The following is a 21687-nucleotide window of genomic DNA, read 5'->3' on the forward strand; positions in this document are numbered from 1 at the left end:
TCGTTTAATGTGAAATGCACTGACAGCTGGCTCATCTGCCAGAGATTACCAGTTCCATCAATCAAAAATTAACATCCAATAACCAACGTCACTGTATTTCATAATAAATACTAAAACGACGTTCTTTGAGAAATCTTGTCGAGGATTTACATGAATTGCTTCGATGGTTGAAATGGTGATTGTCAACTTCTAAATTTTTTTAATTGTCGATGAAACAAATATCAGCCCTCGTCGAGGCTCTTTTTCAACATTATTTATTTATCCACGACAAATAGAACGCGTCGATAACGCGGAAACGAGTCGTTTGTTCGCGATAAAGCAGTGGCAGCCTCGAGGAACGCAGATAACTCGCAATGATCTTCTAATAAATCGCGACTGGACGCGATGAACGTTCAATAACGCACACGATCACCGCGTATATGATCACTGAGCTGCTATTCACGCGTGTGTGTTAAATAAATGCGCAACGAGTAACGAAAATATGCTTCGAAAAATTCGAACACCACCGTCCCTCTCGACAAATCATTTTTTCGCGAATAACCAAAATTCAATGCTTTACAATTTGTTTGCTGCGATGCTCGAGCACTATTTCTGCCATTTAAATTCGTACGCTGTTGGTTTTTGTTTTGCGTCGATTCTGAGTCTCTAAATAAGAAGCTATCAATCATTTCTACGAAACTTGCGCGTGTCCTACGCGAACACGAGCAGAGATGATAACCAAACGTTTACTTTCTGAACGCTCGAGGCGGATTTCTCGGAAGTTTTCCAACTTTTGCGCCAGTAAACACGAGATTTGCGAAGTTGGGCAACGCGGGACGTGCGTGGCACCCCTTAAGAAACACATTTATCATTCCAGCCCAGATAGAGTCGCTTTATCTCTGCATTAGACGCTCTTAATCGCGATCGAGCGATAAAGAAACTAATTAAGGTGTCTACAAATAATCACACTGAAAAACAGCAATTTCTTTACTGTAAATTGTGGCAGATATTTCACGTAGCAACGAAATAACGCGAGTAAATATTTGTTTCAACAGAGAGGAGAGACACGAGCACTCCATCGAGCGTTATAAACATTTCATTTTCATTCACAGGTTTATACACTGTTTTTCTTTTTTTCTGGTTCGAGTCATAAGCAAAAATGCGAAAAAAAGGAAAATCGCCCATCGATGCGTCGAGCAAAAAAGTCTGCTCCATTTTTCTCCGCGAGACCCGTCACGCAGCCCCAAATTATTGGACCAGAGGAGGAGAACTAACTGACCAAACGCATATCGAACGCTACCAAACATCAGCTCGCAAAACAGAATTTATGTCCGCACGAAATGACAAATAATTTACGAGACGTGTCGCCTGGCCACGAAAAACCGCGCTGATATCGCAGACCACGACACAAGGATTAATACAAAGGTATCTGGGATAAAACATAATAATTATTCCTACCCAAAACTCTTCTACAATCGTTCACACCTCGCAGACAAACATGAACGGAGTCTTACACAGTTTGCACATCGTTTCGACGTTGATAGAACGATTTAAACTCGCGCGAAACTTAAGAATCTACTCGAAGAACGTTCGAAAAAGCGCGCTAAAGCAACGCAACTCACCTCAGCCAATCAGCCGGGCCGGGAACTTTCGAAACTGGAACTGAACAAGCTGAGCGTTCCAACTCGCACACCAGTCGATTGAACCAAAACCAGAAGTACTGTATCACGTTTGCTCGTCGTAACTTGAGAATTGTCTGCACGCAGAACACGAACGACGCACGAGACGAAGGCGGGAGTCGTTTGCGGCGACGATCGAAGCAGCGACAGCGACGAACAGCAGAAACACACGGCACGAAGCGCGCGAAGCGACTGAAACCGACTCGAGCGAAGGAGCCGCTGCAGTAAACCCGAGCAGAGCCGAGCAGCGACGAGCAGGACCACTCGTGCGAGATCGTGACCCATCCACGTTGCTTTACGAGCCCGCGAAATAATCGCGACAACGACGCTCGCCAGTCAACACTGCTCTGCGTGACTCCAGCTGAGCCGATCAGGCTGTTTAAATGCGAGCTGCGACGTAATTGGCGCCACATCAGAGCAGTATCCTTCGTTGTTTCGACCACACGCGGACTTTTTCCATTCAATATGGCGGCAGTGGTGTTCTACAGGACATTCGAATTACATTTTACATATTTTTCTTTACACGTGGAGGTAGTTTTGCTGCAGTGGAATTGGACGAGACATTCTCTGCTGTCTCTCGTTGTGTAAACTTGCTTAGTTGTCTACTGTAATTAGACGTAAGTGGCAAGTTTTAAACGTCATGCAGAGGTGCGAAGTTTTGGTCCCTGAGTGGATTAAGGATTTTTCGTTAAGCATGGTTTATGGTCCACGAACTTGCCTTGCCAATTGTAATTAAATAATTTAATAAAAAGCATTTAATGCTAGAAGTATTATTTATTTAATTATATGTTAAGTGTGGCAAATTTAATCAAAGTAATTACCACGCTTTAAATATTTTTTTTAGCGATTAATTAAATAATATTACATAATAAAGTAACCTGGTTCTTGAATATGGAGTTTCATTGACTCGAACGAATTTTTCTCCAGCATTTATTCAAATAGTTGCGTGATATTAATTCACGGCTATCGATGGGCAAAAGTAAAACGCAATAAGCAGCCACGCACGGGGGTGATAACAGTTTGCGGATGAAATATTAAATCGAACACGAGCGATAACTGGTAACTGCGTGGCACTCGTTTTCAAATTTGTCTGGTATGTACATTTTAAAAATATCGTGGCGCGTTCTGTATTCGAAAACACGTTCGTTAAACGCGGAACGTATTCACGGCTGTCATCGACCTGCGTATGGGAAAAAAATAAAAATATGCGAATTTCCCGATCGCCAGAGAGAAATCAGTTTCCATCGAGGATCACTCGAGGCTGTCGCTATTTTTTTCCATGCTCAGGTCAGGGTGATTATCCTCGAATAATTATTTAACAGGCTGTTAAATTACCGCAGGTGTCCTCAAGTTTATGGGGTCGCGTCGAAAGGAGGACTACGATGGAATTCGTGTTCTCTCGCTGTGGAATGTGGTAAAGGCTTAGAACGAAGGTCGAATAAGTCTGTCAACCGGTCGTCACAATCTCCAGCTAGCCGTGTTGCCAGCCTCTAATAGAGCTGGTAAATAAATGCAAATGCTCCTGGCTGTATTTTAAAGTGGCGACGAATTTGAATAAAATCGTGAGAAGAATTCCTTAGAAAGAGGAAGAGAGTTAAACGCGTTTAAATTCAGCCCCACCTCGCGACATTAGCGAACGTGTCGGCTGTAAAATAAATTATTCAAAACAGTGGAGGACATGCACGAAAATTCGAAATAAATTAACGTGTCTTTCCTTCTTCTGAGCGTTTCAGATAATTTATCTCGCGATTGCGTAATAGGATTGCTGTCTTCTCGAATAATTATTAATGTTTTCGCTTGCGAAATTAACAGGAATTCAAGTTTGCTCGCCAGCCTACTGTTACATGTCGATGTAACTTAAATACTTAAATTGAACTTCGCGAAACTTCCGTCCCTGGCTCGAGAACGTATAGTCTCTTTATTAAGAATTTATTAATTGCGACGATGCTGCGTCAAGTTTCTTCTGTTTTTCTTTTTTTTTTAATACTCGTCAAAGGAAACTTTTTCAGGCGATTATCGGTTTTTTACCTCGAGAGAGAACCCGTCAGAGTGTCTTTAACGCTGGAACTTTGCTACATTGTTGAGACACCAGCGAAAAAACGTGATTACAACTTTTAAACGAAAGTTTCACCGCTATCCAGATGTAGAAATCAAGGGCCAATTTATTAGCGTCTCGCCAGTGGCGCACTTATTTGCATTGGCAACGCCATTATTGCAAAATGCCCAACAACACGATACAACACTAATTAATAGCTTCAAACCTTTCAACTAAGGAATTAGAGCTCGTAACGTAGGTTTGGAAGGATTATTATCAAAGAGGATCGTTGAAAATGAGAGAAAAAATGGCCCCAGCGGGCTGGCGCTGTAAAAAACCGCGCTCGAGCCGATTTGTTATGCAAACGAGGAGAAGGTTTCGCAGGGTCGGCTCGAATTGGAATCTCCCTAGCGAATCAGCCTGAAAACACTTGCTCGAACAGAACGAACTGTCAAGCGAGGCACGTATGGCCCCTAATTATACGCACGGGACGTGTGCGCGTACAACGTTTCGAACAAGTCGTAGGCCCTGGCTACATCGGTTCGTTACGCACCGGATCCGGCTACAATTTACGCGCGCGTTTACCACACGCCCCTCGCACGCTTGTACGCGTTAATCGAGACTTATTCCGATTCTTCGATTGTCCACGCGTCCAACGCCAGCGCGAATCTGTTTTAATTTGCGACCATTCTTCTTCTGCCATCGCAAGCGCGACGCTGAGCGAAATTGCTGAACTACCAATGTGACGTTTTGCAATCCTCTGTACAGTCGAAGCACCAGTGCTTTTCTTATATTTGGAAAAAGAGAGATGGTGGAATGATTGAAATTTAGGGATTAAGATGGAGAATGATAGCTTAACACTGAATGTGACGTTTTACAATTCTTTGTACAGTGGAAGCACCAGTGCTTTACTTATAGTCGAAAAAAAGGGGAAGACAGTAGAGTAATTGAAATTTGGCGATCGATTGCAGTTTGCACAGACACCACACAGTTAAAACACACGCAAACCTAATTACAACCATGATTACATCCAAACCAGTACACGAGTGACACTACATGCACCCACCCCAGGGACTTAAATCGCCAGAGCTCATGCAAAATTTAGTTTTTCGAACTGATCTGAACTGACACGTCACTTTTTGCTTTTTTGCACTTGCAATGCAATTTTGCACTTTCCTCTGTCAATCGACGACCAAGTCGACGAAAGCAAACCAAATAGCACATGAAAATTCCTGCAAGGCGTGAAGTTTGCTCGTTCGAGTGAACGCAGTTGCTTTATGAGACGGCTCGATTAATCGCGTGTCACGCGAAACTGAAGAGAATGTACACAGTCATCGAACGCGATCAGCCGAATTAATTGTCTAGGCAACGACGCGAGTTAACCGTGATTTCATCTGATCAGGCTTGATTAAACTCGGTTGTATTCTGCGCCCGCTTAACGATGCTTCGTTCGTGATAAATTGGCCGCCGCATCGTCTGAAACTTTGCACGCTCCGCGAGGAGGCGCTGATCCTTAATTCATTACAGCATTCGTCCATTAAACTGTAAATTGGAAACTGTACAGTATCGAGGTGAAACGAGAGGAGTCGAATGGTTTTTTTAGAGGCACAGCGTTCGAGTCGCGAGTGTAATCCAGTAGACGCGAGGACGTTCGCATAGTTAATCAAATATGCCGTAATTGACACCAGCAATTTGCAGCGTCTTCAGAAGCACGCGACGCCTCGACTCGCTAAGTATAGCCGCAAGCGTTGACACAAGTTCTCGCAACTTCGTCGTCATTAAGTGGGGGAGTCGTTACATCGCCTCAGATTAGTAATTCCCCTTTTATAACCTGAGATCCTTGGAATTCACAACTTCCTTTTAACTTATATTAGCCATTTTTCCCTCTCACAGTGCAGTAATTTCGAACATCCTTTTCGTCACCCACGAATTGCCTGTAAACCGTGCTCGTATCGCAATCAGCATAAACCATATCAGTCCATCGATGCCCCTTCCGTTACTTTCCAGCAGCAACGCAGTGGTGCACAGCGTTACAATTTGTCGAGCGCGTTCGTATTGACTCACACTTTATAATCGTTAGCCAGGATACAAGGATTTGCTGGGATCGGCCGTTACGCTTGACATTTTCATTTTTCACGCAGACTCGCAGCAGCAGGCGATTGTTTGCCAGGCACGCCTAACATATATCGTTCGTACGCGACGATATCGCTGGAATTGATTATGTTACTCGATGGAATACACTGGTGATGCATGCGCCAGCGATGCAGAGACGAACGAGAGCGATTCGTGGTGGAATTTTTGAACCCTTTACAGAGTTAAGTGACTGTGGAGTGGCGCTGCGATCGCAGGAACATGTTTCACAGAGATGGGTCAAATTGCGAGTGCTGAGGTCCAACTCTCTTGTGTTTAAGAGACACCATATCTCACACAACTGAGCTACCTGCGATTCGTTGGAGCTGAGAGACACGTAGGCACTTAAGACTGTAACTTGAGCAATAAGACGCGTTGCTTAAGTTCACGTTCGTGTAATACTTCGAACTTTCAGAGCTGTCCAATAGAGTTTTGGTGTGACGCGTTTAAGCTACAGTTTATTTCACTGACAGAGATAATTGGGCGCAGGTTTTTCAATGCAAACGAATTAATTGGAACGGTTCAAGCGAACGAGAGTCTTTCCACGATGCTGTTGGTGATTAAATTTACAAACAGAGAGACTCGCGCTTATATTAATTAAAAAGTGCCCAGGCTGGATGGCTTCTCGCATTCGAGTCATTAAGTATTCACCAAACGAGCTGAATAATGCACAGAGAAGTAAACTACGGTTTTCGAGTCGAGCTGAAATTTTTAAGCGAAGCTTGTCGCGTTTTTTTAATGAACCCTGCCTTTTATTTGCGAACGAGATCGATGGTGTCTATAGAAAAGTCCACGTGGAACCGCAGCATTCAGAGGTTTCCATTCGAAATTTTATTACACGCTAATTAAACCAATTTAACGTTCATCTGAACAGCGAATAAAATGAGACGCGTGTAAAATGCAAATGGAATAACGTGCTCGCGTAGATCCGCGATACGTTTGTGAATCATATCCGTTGCCAGTGTAATCTCTTTCTTATCGGCGCGTTGTATCTTATCAGCGCGAAAATTATTCCCAGCGTTAATCAGGGATGCCTTTTATGGAGCCAGTTAAATACACTTCTGAGTCAATGAAAAAGTGGAGCACATTCGATTTATCGCGAAAGTATTTCTCTTCAACTTACAAAGTAATTAATCGAGATTGTCGATTTTATCAGCTGATCTCGTAGAATATCTAATCTCAGTCATAATAGATTGCTAATGATTCAATAAAATGAAAGCACACAGAAACTACCCCAAACGCAGAACTAATATCGCCACGTCGTTAGCACCAATCACGTATCCAATATTAACAGCACCCCTGCAAAACGTTGAACGTCTTACGAGCAGCATTTATTCCACTGGATTTGACATCTCGCGTGATGGATACACCAAGAAACAGCCCCAAAAGCGAATGCTCGACCCTCGCGAAGGGAGAATCCAGTCCTGCGATGGTGTCTCCACCCCTCTCGCGATATTTTACGGCTTATTTACTTTTCGCTAGGCCCAGCCAGGCCTCGCTCTTTCGCCACGCGGAAAAGTACACGTCGATAAGAGGAAAGTAATGGATACAGTTGTTGGACGGAGAAATTTATTCGCGCCTGAACGGAGAGACGTGGCCTGGGGCTAACGTTATTGAAACTTTCCTCTCGAACAAAGCTTGTTCCCGTGTTTTCGTTGCGAGCCTCGAAACGCACGCCCAAAGTCGAGGAGGAACGTATTCACCGCCGCGAGGAATCACTCGGGGGTGGGTCTCCTCGAGGCAGGGGTGAGTCGTTCCGATTCGATTTCCGCCACAGTGCACTATTTTCGTAAGCTCTTTCAACTTCTCCTCGTCTTGCTTGGAAATATTCTTTCTGTAGAATTCATTTTCGAATTTCTACGCTTGGCTGTGCTCGAAGAAAGAAAACGTTCGGGACAAAAGGGGTGGCGCTCGTCGCGAGACGTATGCACGCGTTTAGATAACAGTCTTTATCGCGTGAGAAGATAAAAACGAGACGAGATGGTCGAATCGAAAGCTTTTTCATTCTGATGCACCCTACGCGAGCGCAACCACCCCCAACCAGCAGAGTTAAAAGTGCGCGATTAAAACTTGTCGACGAAACCATCCCCTAAATTATTTAAAGCTCTTGTCGCGGTAAATAAAACTCGCGGGATCAGCGAAAGCTTTTAACTGAAACGAAAATACATGCGAATCGTAGTCTGCTGATCTGCCAACGCGTTTTTTGTAATTATCAACTATTTTTCTCTCGCCAGTGGAACGTTTTAAGGCCTCGCGAAATATCGCCATTAGAAACGTCGCAATCTCGAGCTGCTGGCACAATAAAACACGAGACAGCAATTTGAGTACTCGAGACAGCACTGCAAACACAGACTTCCATCGTAGAAAAATGGACCACGATTTAAAGAGAAACTATTGTACTCTTGATTCTAGCAAGAATTGTCCCTCGAACGGACGCTGTGCACCAAAATGGCGTCTCGAGCGCGCAACCCAGCATCCATCTTCGATGCAGCCAGCAGAAAAATGACATTTCGCGAGGCTCGCATACCTTCCCACGAGGCATTGCTCGACGCAACGTTTCTCGCATAAAATATTTTCGTCGATTAGCATACGTTTGAAAATCCTTGCGGAAACCGCCTGTTATTAATACGTTATTCTGCATAATGCATGATAGAGGGACGACTCGCCACGATGATCTAGCTCGTTCGTCTCTGTCTTAGTCGACCAGTCGTGGACGGAATTCGGAAACGTTCGACGCGACGTCGTCGTTTAGAACGTAGAACGCGGCTGTGGAACGTGTGCTTGCGAAAGAATCGGGAAACTAGAAGGACGACTGCATTCCTCGAGTTCCTCGACGATGATCGCGCCTTTGTTTTGCTTCGTTGATTATCTCATCTCCTTTCTCTTTCTCAAAGTTCCTATTTTGTCATTTATAATTAATCTGACGATCGAAAGGTCGTAAAGTGTGCTTTGAATTAGCTGCAGAGACAGGTGGATAAGCTTTTTACTCTGAGACGAGAGATTTTGTTGAACAGGATGGATAATCGGGGTTCTGAGGGATGATGCGTCCCGCGAAAATTCGAGGAGCTCGCAAACGTCTGTGAAATCCTGCTCGAATATCGAAATTGCTTGAATTCAACCATATTTGGTTTAATAAATCCCAGTGAAACAGCGGAGGAACCGCAATTTTCGCTGCGAGCGGTAAATTGGTTTGAAAATTTAAGGGCTCGATCGTAATTTCTAATGAATTCTATTAATTTTCAGGATGGCAACGCTTCTGCGTTCCCAGACGAATTCAATTTCGTACGATGCCACGATTTTAAAAAAATTATTATCTCAGAGAACGATCTACCCTTTATTGCAAATGAAAATTTCTGTTTCTCAGTTTGGAATAAAAAAACGTGTTGGATTATAATTGCAGAGGGACTCGAAGATGGTATCAGTGGAATCAGGTCACGCTTAGAAATAGCCACGATTGTAGACCCGTGCCGCGAGCTGAATAAATTGCATCGCCGCCTTAAGCTCTGTTTGCACACGTCAGTTGGGAATGTAAGTGCGTCCTCGCTTGACGACGGAACCAGTTCACTGACAGTGTCCACGCTAACGTAACTTTGTTAGAACTGAGCGCGTGCGTCACCAATTTGCGGAAATTTCGCACTGCAAATAGCCCAAGGTGAGCGGATCCTTAAAGAACCAGTCGACTCGCTCGAGGCGCCTCGAACCAGTCAGAGAATCGCTTTTATTTTTCGAAACCGCCACAGAAAACGAATTCGAGCGCGTGCAGAAGGAAATCGATGCCAGGCTCAATCGGGATACGTACTTTCGACTTCCGTTCGCCACGCAGACGCGCCCAGTCACGGATGGGGACAAGGAGATCGCGTTACGTAAGGTTTAGCAGACATATTGTCGGCTCAATGTTCCATCTAGAGGATCTCGGTTGGCACAAAGGCTGGATCCACGCTGTGCGTGCACCCTCTTCGCTTTCGATCCCCCACGCGCCACCCTTTGCCACCCTGAGCCACCCTCTGCTCCCACCCCTCGCCGAATTCGTATTGTTCCTGCACAGAGATGCACCTAAGCGGTATCTGGATACGTATTTCGATTGCGTTTGTACACGAGCTTCGTTTTCATTGCTGCGTGCAGGAAATGTAGATAGGGGTGGTTTGGGATTTTTATGAATTTTGAGTTAGAAATTGTGTTCTTTCTATTGCAAAGAGCAATAGTGTTTCGTCAGTGGTATTAATTTCGCGCTAAAGACACTGTCACGTGAAAGAAGTATAGATAGGGGTGCAAGAAAAAGGGGTGAACTGAGCATTTTATACATTTCGAGTTAGAAATCGTTTTCTTTCTAACGCAAAGAGCAACAGTGCCTCGTCAATGGCATTAATTTCGCGCTAGAAACACACTGGCTTATTTCCTTGACGAAAAATCGGTTATGCATTCTCGTTCGCTCATCTTTAATGCATGGTCCCTCGTAACTGGTAACCGTGTCAACAAGCATGCTCCATTTGCGAGGGAAGAACAAGGCGGATGAATTATCTTCCGCGTGAAAAAGGAAGTGGTTCCCAAAGCTTCGTCTCTGGTAGGAGAGAAAGAGAGAGATACGCGAAATAATTCTTCTTAATTAGCTTGATGAACCGTACCGCCATATCTTAATTACTTTAATGGTACGCGCCTCAATGTTTTTTTTTTTTAGAGATCGCACGACGTGCCAATTAAATCTTTATTGTGACTAAATGTTTAAATAAAACACGAGACATTTCGTATGATAATTTATGGCTCCTCTCATCTAACAGTGCGCAACCAGGCAGAATATTATGCTTTAATGTCTTGGAATTAGATGGATTTAATTGCACCCTATCTACTCCTCTTTCTTTCCATCTTATCACCTTTTCGCGTCGCAAATATCGCCTTCTACACTTAAGTCCATTTCACAACGCGCAACAGAGATATTTGTTTGTTCAGAGTTCTTTAATTACCTTATTTCGCGAGGCAAATTAATTGACAGTACACAGCTTGTAATGAGGTATATATAGAGCACATTTCTGCTGTCAATATTGAAATAGACCATGTGTTTACATTTAATTAGTACCTCAATCTGTGATTTAAGCAATGCTCTAACGTATCGTCAAGTCTATTAAGTAATTATTAACGAAATCATCGTTTATGAATTTTTTTAACTTACAAATGCTGAATTTTTTTAACTTACAAAATTCACGAACATTTATAACAGCTGTGAGCTTCGTCCTTGCATTGATAGATGGCTGCAGCGTTATCTTCCTAACCCACAATTTTTTCAAATATTCACACAAATATCATGCTTTGGTAATCGCAAAAATTAACTAGAATATGATTTTAAACTTCTCAAAATTAATCGATAGAAATAAACCAAATATTATTCAAAAAATCGCAATTCTAAAGAACTTAAAAAGCTTCTAACAAATTGTATACAAGAAAAAAATAAAATTATATATTATCTGATTAATTTCATGCATTAGAATTATTTTTTTAATCGTATTGTTATTTTTGTCATCAATTATAGCGAAATTTAATTGAAAATAATGGATGAGAGGGTATTTAAACGACGCGAGAGGCAGAAGACGCATCCCAGCGGATGAGTTTCACGTTTTTCTTTATTGTTATTAAATTAATATGTTGTTCAAGGATTTTATACACGTACACATATGTGCACAGGCGTGTAAAGTGAACTGGCGCTGATTGGCGCGCGCGTGCACATATCGTATACGCCTATATACGCACGTATGTATGTATTTGTATATAACAGCGACAATTACAATGCATCGTTTATGATCAGTAATAATAATCGTAATCGAAAACCTTACCGATTACTAGATGAAACGAAAATACTTGGCGAAGTAATCATAATAATTAATCGTTTAATTAGTATAGTCGTTATTACTCGTAACTCTTAAGAGTCCATCGTTTCTCTCTTGTTGTGTTTTTGTGTGTTTCTTTTTTTTTCTTCTTCTCTTTCTCGCCTCTCTTTTTTTTCTTTTAATGCTTATATCACTCGTTATAGATACAGGGATACAGAAAAATAATACCGCGCGGCTGTGGTGGAATCTTCTTAAAGTATATGTATATATATATATATATATATTTATATTTATATGTATATATATAAAAGGGGATCGAGGACTGTTCATTAGAATAAATTTGCTCTCGTACGGATCCGCTCTGTCTCCTCTGTCGAGTCTCAACCGCGATCCCATCGTCCACCGTGCGAATCTCCTCGTCGACTCGCAATTATCCCCAAAATGACACCCAATTAAATCGAGAACCTCGTTTTCTGTGTTTGCAGCGAATAAAAAGCAGAAAATTTCCAATAACCGTGGCGATAATCAAAAAAAAGATCGACGATTCGATGAAAACGAGGATCGACGCACGGTCAGGACGATCAGGATCGCGTACAGCGACGCCATTTTGTTTTCTCTAAACGTTTAGGATAAATTGTAGCTTTACTTAACGATCCTACCAGCCGAGCTCGTCTACGTGATCAGCGAGATCGGGATATCGATTTTTTTAAACACGAGCTGCACTATTTAGGTCCTTGGTCCATTTTCGACGCATACGTTTTATTTACAAGAACATTATTACTCTTTGGTGCGTGCGTAAACCAACGCAACGTTACTCTCTCTCTCTCTCCCCCATGCTTTCTTTTTTTTTTCTTTTAATTACACGGTTTGTACGCGCGATGATCCACCTCGCGACGGATCGAGAGCGAATCGTCGAGAGGACTTCCGTGTGTATATAAATCGTCGACAAGTAGATCGGGAAAAACTCGCGTGTCCTTCTGTCTTATATATATATATTTTTTTTGTTTTGCTTGCTTTTTTCTGTTCGTCGAGGGGCTATTTAGTTCGAAGTAGTTGAAACGAGTACATCAAACGAATACAATCTACGCGTCGGATGGTTGTTCGTCGAATGAAACGTTCTCAAGCACTTTGGACGACGCCTGGGGCCTTGCGGAGAAGAGACAAACTCGTCTGGCAATGGCGGACTACGAGAGCCTTGGCTGTGTGTTTCCGCTATTCTGAACGTGGCAAAGAAGAAGTGACTTCTCGCGTTTGCTATTTACACCAGAACTTATAAACCAGCGAGCAAGAAAATAATTTGCGAATTTTTTTTTTTTAAAGTGAGATCGAAACGAAAGAGTCGAGCTTGAGAGAGTTGGTATTTTTTGAGCTTTGCCCTAATCCTTGAACCCTCGTAACCCCTTTCTGTCGCCTCTCCTCAAGGGTAGACAAGACGGCATTCCACCTCGCCGTGATCGGTATGGAAATATCGAAGGTATTTCACAGTGTTTCGTTCACTCTCTCACTCTCTCTCTCGTATGGCATGCTATTACCTCGTATATGACACATTTACAATAATAACAATACGGTACTCGTCGACAATCGTCCATCCCTCTCTCGTCATCCCTTAATTCGTACAATTTCATTTATGTATACGTGTTATATTTATATACTCATATTTATATATTTATATATTTATATAATCCGAGAAAAATCGAGTGTGGTAGTCTCTGCCCCGTGTCTGTGTCTGTGTGTGTGTGTCTGTTTGTGTCTGAGAAAAGGTCCTGGACCCCCTTCACCCTCGCCCAACGCCACCACCCAAATCTCTTGTCCTCGCGTTTTGCTCGATCGTTTATCACAAAGTTCCTCGAATGACACGCCTTCTGATCGCGATTCGTCGTCGACATCGTGCGATTTTAACGATGGAAAACGACACGATCGCCTGCTGGATGCCATTTCTATTTAAAGTGGTGGTAGATCTTTTTTTTAGCTATTTACGCTACGAATTCTGCTATCGTGGAAAGAAAAGAACGCTCAGACGCTTTCTACTCCAGCAGCACGTGTCGTCTTCCATTCGTTTGAGAAAGCGGCGAGTCCGTCGAACGATCGACGCCATTTTGAACGCGCGCGTGCGCCGTGCCTCGACTTTCCCCGGCACGATTCGAAATCAAATTCAAGGCAAGAATTCGCGCAGCGAAAGTTCTTCTACTGGGGAGAATTAACGACGGTGTAGAAAATCATGCGTGTCTGTCATTGATGCGTTTACGAACTGTCAGCTGTCGCGCCACGCGTGTGCGCTTCACTCAGAAATCTTCCTCTTTCGTAGAAATTATTTAACAAAATTCTTCAATGAAAACTGTCTTAGATTTCGAAAGTTGTGCTTCTCGATTTTCAGTTCAATTCTCGATTAATTAATAAAGCTCGAATTTCCACGAAAGAGGAGAGAACGAAGAATTTCGATAGTCGAGGGCATGTGTGATGGAAACTTGTGCGTAGCCTGGGCAAACGGTTAAAAAAAACAGTCGACAAGGAAGTACGAAGGTTTGCGATCTTAAATCGAAAAAAACACGCGGATCTCCTCGTTTCATCGAGCATGGTTTTCGATTATCGTAATTGTCGCGTTCGCCGTAACCCAATTTAATTGTACTCGACACTCATTGTACTTTCTCGCTGGAAATTTGGAAACCTCAAGCGCTCTAGCGGTATATAAAAATCGTTCGTCGATTATACGAAGAGTAATTGATTAAAGTTACATGCGTTTACAATTATATCGCCGTTCTCACGTGCGTTTACAATACGAATTTCGCTCGCGAACGATTACAAGTGTAAATTTCGTGATCACCGTGCTCGTGGCATGCTCAACACGTACGAGGATGGAAAACCATGCCTTCGCATTTTTCGAACACCCCCAAAGGAACGCTAAGACTCTACCACGCTAGTCCTTTAAAACGATACGCTTTTTTTCAAATCAAGATGAAGAAACGAACGTGTAAAGTCTGAGACAGAGAAAGCTTGGTCTCTTTCAGACACTTCTACGATTCTATGCGAAACCAATCGACGTAGCCGCGTCGACGAAACCTAATTGACTTCCTCGTCGAGCATGCTACGTTTGAACGAATGAGAGATCGCGACACGACGTCGAGAATCTGTTCCTCGAAATCACTCTCCACGCTGTGGCACATCACGTTCGCTATTGCTATCTTATTTTCTCTCTTTCTCTCTCTCCATTCACCCTTTCGTCATCCAATCACGTTCACCCCGCCGCTCGCGCACCCTTTCAGGCGTCATCGGTTTTGTTCCTTACGTTTACAGATCCGTAATAATAAAATACACATTCGCGAGTGTGTCACAGTGCTGCTTTTATTTTTGTTCGTTTCCTCTTCGTCTCGTTTGTTTAGCTTAAACGCGATTACCTCCGCCCACCCCCCTCGCAGCCCCCTCGCGGGTCCTCTAAACTTTTATTTACAACGTAGAAATTGATTAAATTGTCCTCTGATAATCGCGCGCCGTCCTCACTTTCACCCACCACTCTCGCAAGTCGTTATAAAAAATTGATTCGCCCCTCCATTCATCCCCTCCATCACGTTTGTTTCGCCTATGTATACGCTCTTATCGTTAGCACTTTCCATCTCGATGCCACCGCCTCAGCCATCCTCGTTTTCCCTACTTAAAACGATCTCCGCGCAGAGTTTAAGCTCGTACGAATCGCGTGACAGGCGTGTCGGCGACTCCTCCTCGTCTGGATGTTGCTGCACCTATCCTCCCCTTCAGTGGCGTTATGAAAAATACTCTCAAAGAAGACAGTCCGCGTGGCCCATCACAGATCGTTCCAGCATCGAAGAAATACGGGGCTGCTTGAACACTTTCGCGCCTCCTCTAAAATTCTACCCCCTCGTGCCCACCCTCTATGTACACGCCACCATTTTGCCTCACCCTCGATGCACGTGTTACGTTTAAAGGCGCGTTTTTCTCAACTCCCGCGAGTCTCTACTATTTACAATCCCACCGTGGAGCGCAGCGTCCGGTTCACCGAGCCGGTGGAGTTACTTTTGTTAACTTTTTTTTTAAGGCAGTGTGTCGTTTCGTCGCGGACGAGAGTCAGCTTCGTCATCGTCCACGACTGGTTTACGGCTGGCTCGTGTCAGTCCCTGGATCGCGTCGACTTGGTGTCGTCGATCAGACGGCGGCGGTGGGCCAGCACGACGAAGCGCCACCTGGGCCAGGCGCTCACCGACAGTTCGAACACGATTTCGTAACACGGCCCCGTGTGTCATACGGGCTCCTCGCGTTTGAAGTTGATGTTCTGAGAGGCGCAGAAGTCGCGCGTGAAGGGGATGCAGTTGAACAGCTTGCACGCCTCGCACTCGTACACTGGCACGTTGTAGAACAGGGCCAGCAGCAGCGCGAACAGCACCACGATCAGGACTATGCAGATCCAGATCAGCCAGATCTTGCGACGACGATCGTAGTCACCGAAAGAGATGAACGGCAGAAGAGCGTACGCTGCGAGGAATCCGAATATGAAGCCAAATAGATGGGCATAGTTGTCCACCCATGGCAGAACGCCCAATGCCAGCAGTCCAACAAGGATCGAGATCAGTTTGGACAACGCTCGTCGTGGGTGCTTCAACATTTGCCAGCAGTGGAGCACCTCGACGATTAGGGTCGCGAGAAGGGCGAAGTGTGCCCCTGCTGGCCCCACCTGTAAGTCGTTTGTTCCACGTGCAAACAGTTCTATGTGCTATTGGAGTTGCTAGGTTTGTGCTAAGACGCGTACCTCTGCTCTGTAAGGAACAAATATGGCGCTGGCCAGGTTCCCTGCTAGCGCGCCGATAAAGTAGATCAACGCAATGCGCAGTGACCCTGTCAACTTCTCTAGATCGCGCATCAGGAAGTATTGGATCAGCAGCGTGATCGACAGATGAAGGATTCTGTAAATGAAGTTTAGAAGTTATGCTTGGTTCAATGGAGTTGTGCTTTTTTTTAATGAGTCGTACCCAGCGTGGAGAAACATGGTGGTGAACAGTCTGTAGAACTGATCAGGCCATTCAGGATGGAGAAAAGGTATCATCCCGCAGACGTCGTGCAAGCATTCCACCTGGGAACACAGGGACGCTTCCTCGTGGAAGTAGCCATGCACGAAGTCGCAGTACTCCTTCGTCGTGATGCGACACATCCCGTGGATACCAATGCAGCACGGATGACCAATCACCTCGCACACCATGTGCTCCGCCATCTTGTCCTTGTAACGACCCACTGGGAAGTTCCCGTTGCTCCGTTGGCTCCCGTTTCTACTGTTGAGCAAGGCAACGCGAGTTCCTTCATATTATTCGCGAACAAATCACGGGCAAGGGATCTCTGGACCTCTTTCAGAGGATGAAATGAAGGTTAATGCAGTTTTGGATGACGAATTTACCTGAAACGCTGGTTGAAGGGGTTGGTCTTCCTGCAAATTGGCCACTTGGTGATGTCGTCTGGCCATTCGTAAGGTGCTATGCTTGCTGGAGCGTCGCAGAACTTTGGGTCCAGTCCGCAGACTGATCCACTTATGCGTCCCCCTGGCCCACTGTCCCCAGGTCCCCACTTTTTCCACGTCGATATCGTATTCTAAAGGAGAAAATTCCATTTTTAAGCGAGATAAACATTTCATTACAACTCTATCTTATGCATAATGCGAAAAATGATCTATAATGACAATTGGCAGCGTGGAAATTTACCGTGGCAGTAGATCTCAGTCCCCGGACCAGTTGGTTCGCAAAAGAGAAGATTATATTATAAACACAAAGTAAAATACCATCGTCTGTCATGAAAATGATTGTGTGACTGTTTAAACGTTTAGCAAAGAGCTTGATCGAAAAACTCACAGAGCAATCAGCCTTGCTGGACTGCACGCATCCAGAGTCGTCGTTCCTGATGCAGCACGCTGTGTCCCGTTCCCTCTCTCGCCAGACGTCGATCTCCTTCAGGATTTTTATGTCGCGACGCATACACGGCGCGAACTTCGCGCCCAGATGAATCAAATCAGCTGCTCTTGGGCCAAACCAGAAGTTCGCTGGCTCTTGGTAGTCCACTTGTTGCAAGGACAGACTGGTCACCAAAACCTGCAACGCCATTTTACTTTCTGTTGCACTCACACATTTCTTTGTTCATGTAAAATTATTAAAAGAATTTTGGAGTATAAATGACTCACCAATCCTGATCTATGACTAAGATCCATGCCCACAGGTCCCAAACCGTAGCACGCTAGCGATATTATCAAAATGAGGACTTGAACTGTGGTGATCCAGTAAGTGAAATATGGACGATGATCCTCGAAGTCGTCCAGCTGCTTCCTGACATCTGGTTTCTGAGACACGCTCTTACGAAATGACCTCCTGCAAGAGTGTTCTCGTAATTTGACGTTGTAACTTATTTATTTTCATTTGTCAGACAACTCACCCCAAGAATCTTCCAACGATGCCCATGCCATACTGCCTCCTGTTGCTGTTGTCGAATATCCGATCGATGGTGCTTGGGGAGATCCTCGTGGCGCCAGTTTCCCTCGCAGGAATCACCCTCTCGCTTGGCTGCACTCTGACCTCCTCTGCCATGGGTCCATCTGTATACCTCGACCTGCCCCAACTCGTTTTTCTGTAATCTCTTTCTCGTTGTGAATCGTAACACTTCTGCACTCGACGTTGGATGCATCTACGTTCGATCCAAAGTCGAGTCTGAAGAGCCCAACAAGCTAATCGCGAATTTAGCGTCTAACAGAATCAAGGCAGCGAATGGAGAGATCTTTACCTTGAAATGTAATGGTCCCTCGAGATGAGACGAGGTCTTCTGACCTGTCCATCGATCGTCGTCCTGTCATCTTTCTGTGCAGCGAATCTGCGAGACGTTGACAATGTTTTAACAGTTGATATGGGTTTTTTAAAGTGCTGTTAAGGTTGTCGAGGTCTGTACCTGACCAATTCCTCGGAAGTCTCCCTGTCAGTCGTGGAATCGAGCAGATCAGCGACCTTCGCGGTCTCCTCTTCGTCCTTTGCTAAACCACTGATGCTCTGATCGATCTTCGACTGCGATTGCTGCGAAGGTGGTGGTGGTGGCGGTGGTGGAGGTGGCGGAGGCCTCTCGAAGAAGGACTCCTCTTCGTCCTGGCCACTGTCAGCGGACGTGGTCGTCTCTGACCGCGATGCATAACGGATTACACTTGGTGGGAAGCTTCGCGACTCTGGCCTGGTCTGCGATCTCTCTCGAGGACGTTGTCTCGTCAGTGACTGCAATCAAACAACGATTCGTCACCAATATCGCTCCAAGAGTTCCTCAATCTGCTATCAATTAATCACAAGATCGATTTCTACTGCTCAGTTTCGTTCTTTCGAGCAATCCTTAAGCACATCTGCATTTCCATTTACAAAAAGTGTAGAATATTGATTTTTATATAGTTTCTAAAGCAGACGTTAATTAAATGGAACAATTCCTCGTTCCAATATTGCATTTTTCATGTTGTTTATAAAATATCGAGCAACCAAGCGTTTCCATGGCGCACATATTGCCCCGCTTAATGGCTTAGTGGCCTCGTATTTCTAACCGGTAGTTGCCTCGCGTATTTTATGATTTAATGCGAGATTTTACAGGAAATGCGCCTTCTTCTTGCAGCGCAGGGGATGAAGCTGTAAGATCAGAGATTGTTTTTTCTCTGTGCAACAATCGTCGTAAATGCGGTAATTAATTAGGGTTCAATTGCTTTCCACACTGCTCCTGCTGTTTTCATGGATATCCACAGAGTAAATCATCCAACTTTGGTATTCGATACTATTTTATTTTGTATTGTGTTGCATTATAATTTTTACTGATGCGTTACAAATTGTGATCGCGTTTTTCAATACCATCGCAACCCTCCAGTTCGTTTTTCATCGCCCCTGGCTCGTCGATAATCCCTCGTAGTTATGCATGCCTTCGAACGAGGAAAAGTTAATCGGATTTCACCGTCGAGCTCGATCGAACGAGGAACTAACAAGTTATTCCGAGTTTCTTCGTAGCGCCCTCTTCCGTTGAGCAGGATTAATAATCGATCGCTGGATTATAGCTGGTAATTCTTTTCCTCATCGCGTTTTTTTGGTTCCACGAAGGGTGTGGAGAAAAGTTAAGGGATGGTCTCCAAATACTGACGAAGTCAGCTGTTCCTGCGCGCAGAGGGTGAACTTGAGCGACAAACGAATACGTTCGCGTGGACGAGCTAATACGAGAGTGGTGGAGGTTAAAAAAAAAATAGAGACAGTGGCGAGAGAGTGAGAGAGAGGCTCGAAAGGAGTCGCAATTTACGAAACAACGACAAACGCGGGGCAACAGTGGACTCTGGTCGAATGGAAAGGCTGTAAAATCGAATGGAATTTAATTTCGCGCCCGACATGCCGGAATTAACATTCTCCATGTTTATTGCACCGTATCGGGCCCATCTGATGGGATTTTATATTGTCGTGACCCCGGCTGTCCCCGACCCGTTAATTGCCCTATCGACTGGTTCTTGCTCGCAATTAAGCAGTGTCGTATATCCAAGGGACACACAAACTCTCCTGCCCTTCGTAAAAAAAAACGAGCTTCATTTATTAGCCTAATTCGGTGGTTGAAATAAATATCTGCTTGGAATCGCTTTTTTCTAAATTTTTAAATATCCCAGCTAGGTTTCATGAATGATCAATTTTGCCAAATCTCAAATAATTTCTCTTCTACTAATTTAATTAACAGAATTTCATTCCAGAATTGTAGTTTCAGATGTCTGAATGATGTCTGACAGTCAACTGGATAAATATTGTATTGTATAAATTATCACAAGGGTCGTAAAATTTACGAGTATGGCGATTCAGATGTATTTCCATCGGTGTCTCCTGTAACGGATTAAAAGTGAACGCGTACACGGAAGTTATATCATATTCAGCTAGTAAAATCGTCGGACAAATCGCAGTGCAGTAAGTCTTTCGGAATTTGTCGCGGATGAACCGATCGCGCTTTGATGCAAATCCTTGTTTATGGTGATGTATTATCCTCGCGAGTTGCGACTCCCAGTTTAATCTCGCGGACGAAATCATTACTTTTCAACCCTTTTCTGCGATCTACCACTTTCACTCAAAAAGAACAGCTGTGTAAAAAAAAAAGAACCTTTTTTAACAGATGCTTTGCAACCTTGCAAATAATACACTGCTGCGTTTTCATTATACTCGCGTAATTGTTGCTGCAAACAGCGACTCGCGTTAATTCTGAAATAAAAATGAAGGCGTACCAATAAACGCCGAAAAATTTCATTATTTAATCATAAAAATCGCGTTTCTTGACGTCGATCGGTTTTACAAACATCGAAACGCCCAGAGCAGCCACCACCCCCAGCTAATTATTCATTTCGAAGTTTAATTACTCTATTGATCGCTCGCTCGTGTTTGCTTTCAATTATACAACACCGCCTCGCAGATACCACTGGCTAGGTCTATTGTTAAACTCTGTTTAACCCACATGTTACCCATATATCTGCACGCGAAAACATTTGTTTTATAACAACGCGCCTGCGACAGCGTTCCAATCGATGCATTCCATTGTGAACGAGTGATTTTTCAACCTGGCCAATCACGAGACGCTGTAACCACATAGAGTGACGCCATATTAGAAAAAACGGATTGACCATGAGGCTAATTACAGCGCGACGCTGCCAGATGGAGCAGCTTAACCAGTGCAAAGTGATTACGCGCGCACAGACGATATCTCAGCCATTCTTCGATCCCTCAGGAGTCGTTATTCCATGAGAAATATCCCCCACGTTATTTAAACGACCAGTGTTTTTTCACGAAAGTTTCGAATAAAGTTTGCTGAGGGTAAGTAGCGCATCTTTCGTCGCAACTTTCGCGGAGATAAATCCAGATGGCTCAGGCAGCTGGGTATGAGCCGAAAAATTAGGCTGGCCTGAATACGACCACGTCTCGAGGCTTTCAGACGCGTTATTCGTCTCTTTCGAGGCACCCTCTCTTCAGTTTCCTTAAGTAATGTCGGTGGATGCTATTGTGGTTCGTTAAATTCGATTTACATTTAGTTCTTTGCG

At 44.2% G+C, this 21687-nt stretch overlaps 2 protein-coding genes across 5 annotated transcripts in view; one reads left to right on the forward strand and one right to left on the reverse strand.

The window, feature by feature from the left end:
• Positions 1 to 21687, forward strand: part of LOC143431687 (facilitated trehalose transporter Tret1-like) — a 349669-nt gene that overhangs the window by 243546 nt on the left and 84436 nt on the right. The gene's annotated exons all lie outside the window — the stretch shown is intronic.
• Positions 15850 to 21687, reverse strand: part of LOC143431674 (uncharacterized) — an 85194-nt gene continuing 79356 nt past the window's right edge. The window contains exons 7-16 of one of the 4 annotated variants that reach the window (XM_076908596.1): positions 18564 to 18877; positions 18402 to 18488; positions 18057 to 18230; positions 17809 to 17992; positions 17485 to 17719; positions 17336 to 17364; positions 17035 to 17225; positions 16616 to 16912; positions 16396 to 16549; positions 15850 to 16320 (exon numbers count right to left, since the gene is read on the reverse strand). In XM_076908596.1, the coding sequence (XP_076764711.1) occupies positions 15889 to 16320; positions 16396 to 16549; positions 16616 to 16912; positions 17035 to 17225; positions 17336 to 17364; positions 17485 to 17719; positions 17809 to 17992; positions 18057 to 18230; positions 18402 to 18488; positions 18564 to 18877 (2097 nt within the window). In that variant the 3' untranslated portion in view covers positions 15850 to 15888. Of the gene's footprint in view, positions 16321 to 16395; positions 16550 to 16615; positions 16913 to 17034; positions 17226 to 17335; positions 17365 to 17482; positions 17720 to 17808; positions 17993 to 18056; positions 18249 to 18401; positions 18489 to 18563; positions 18878 to 21687 lie in introns of all 4 variants that reach the window. The other 3 variants (XM_076908595.1, XM_076908594.1, XM_076908597.1) reach the window with 3 other exon arrangements.

This window comes from Xylocopa sonorina, unplaced genomic scaffold, assembly GCF_050948175.1.
Source record: "Xylocopa sonorina isolate GNS202 unplaced genomic scaffold, iyXylSono1_principal scaffold0014, whole genome shotgun sequence".
NCBI lineage: Eukaryota > Metazoa > Arthropoda > Insecta > Hymenoptera > Apidae > Xylocopa > Xylocopa sonorina.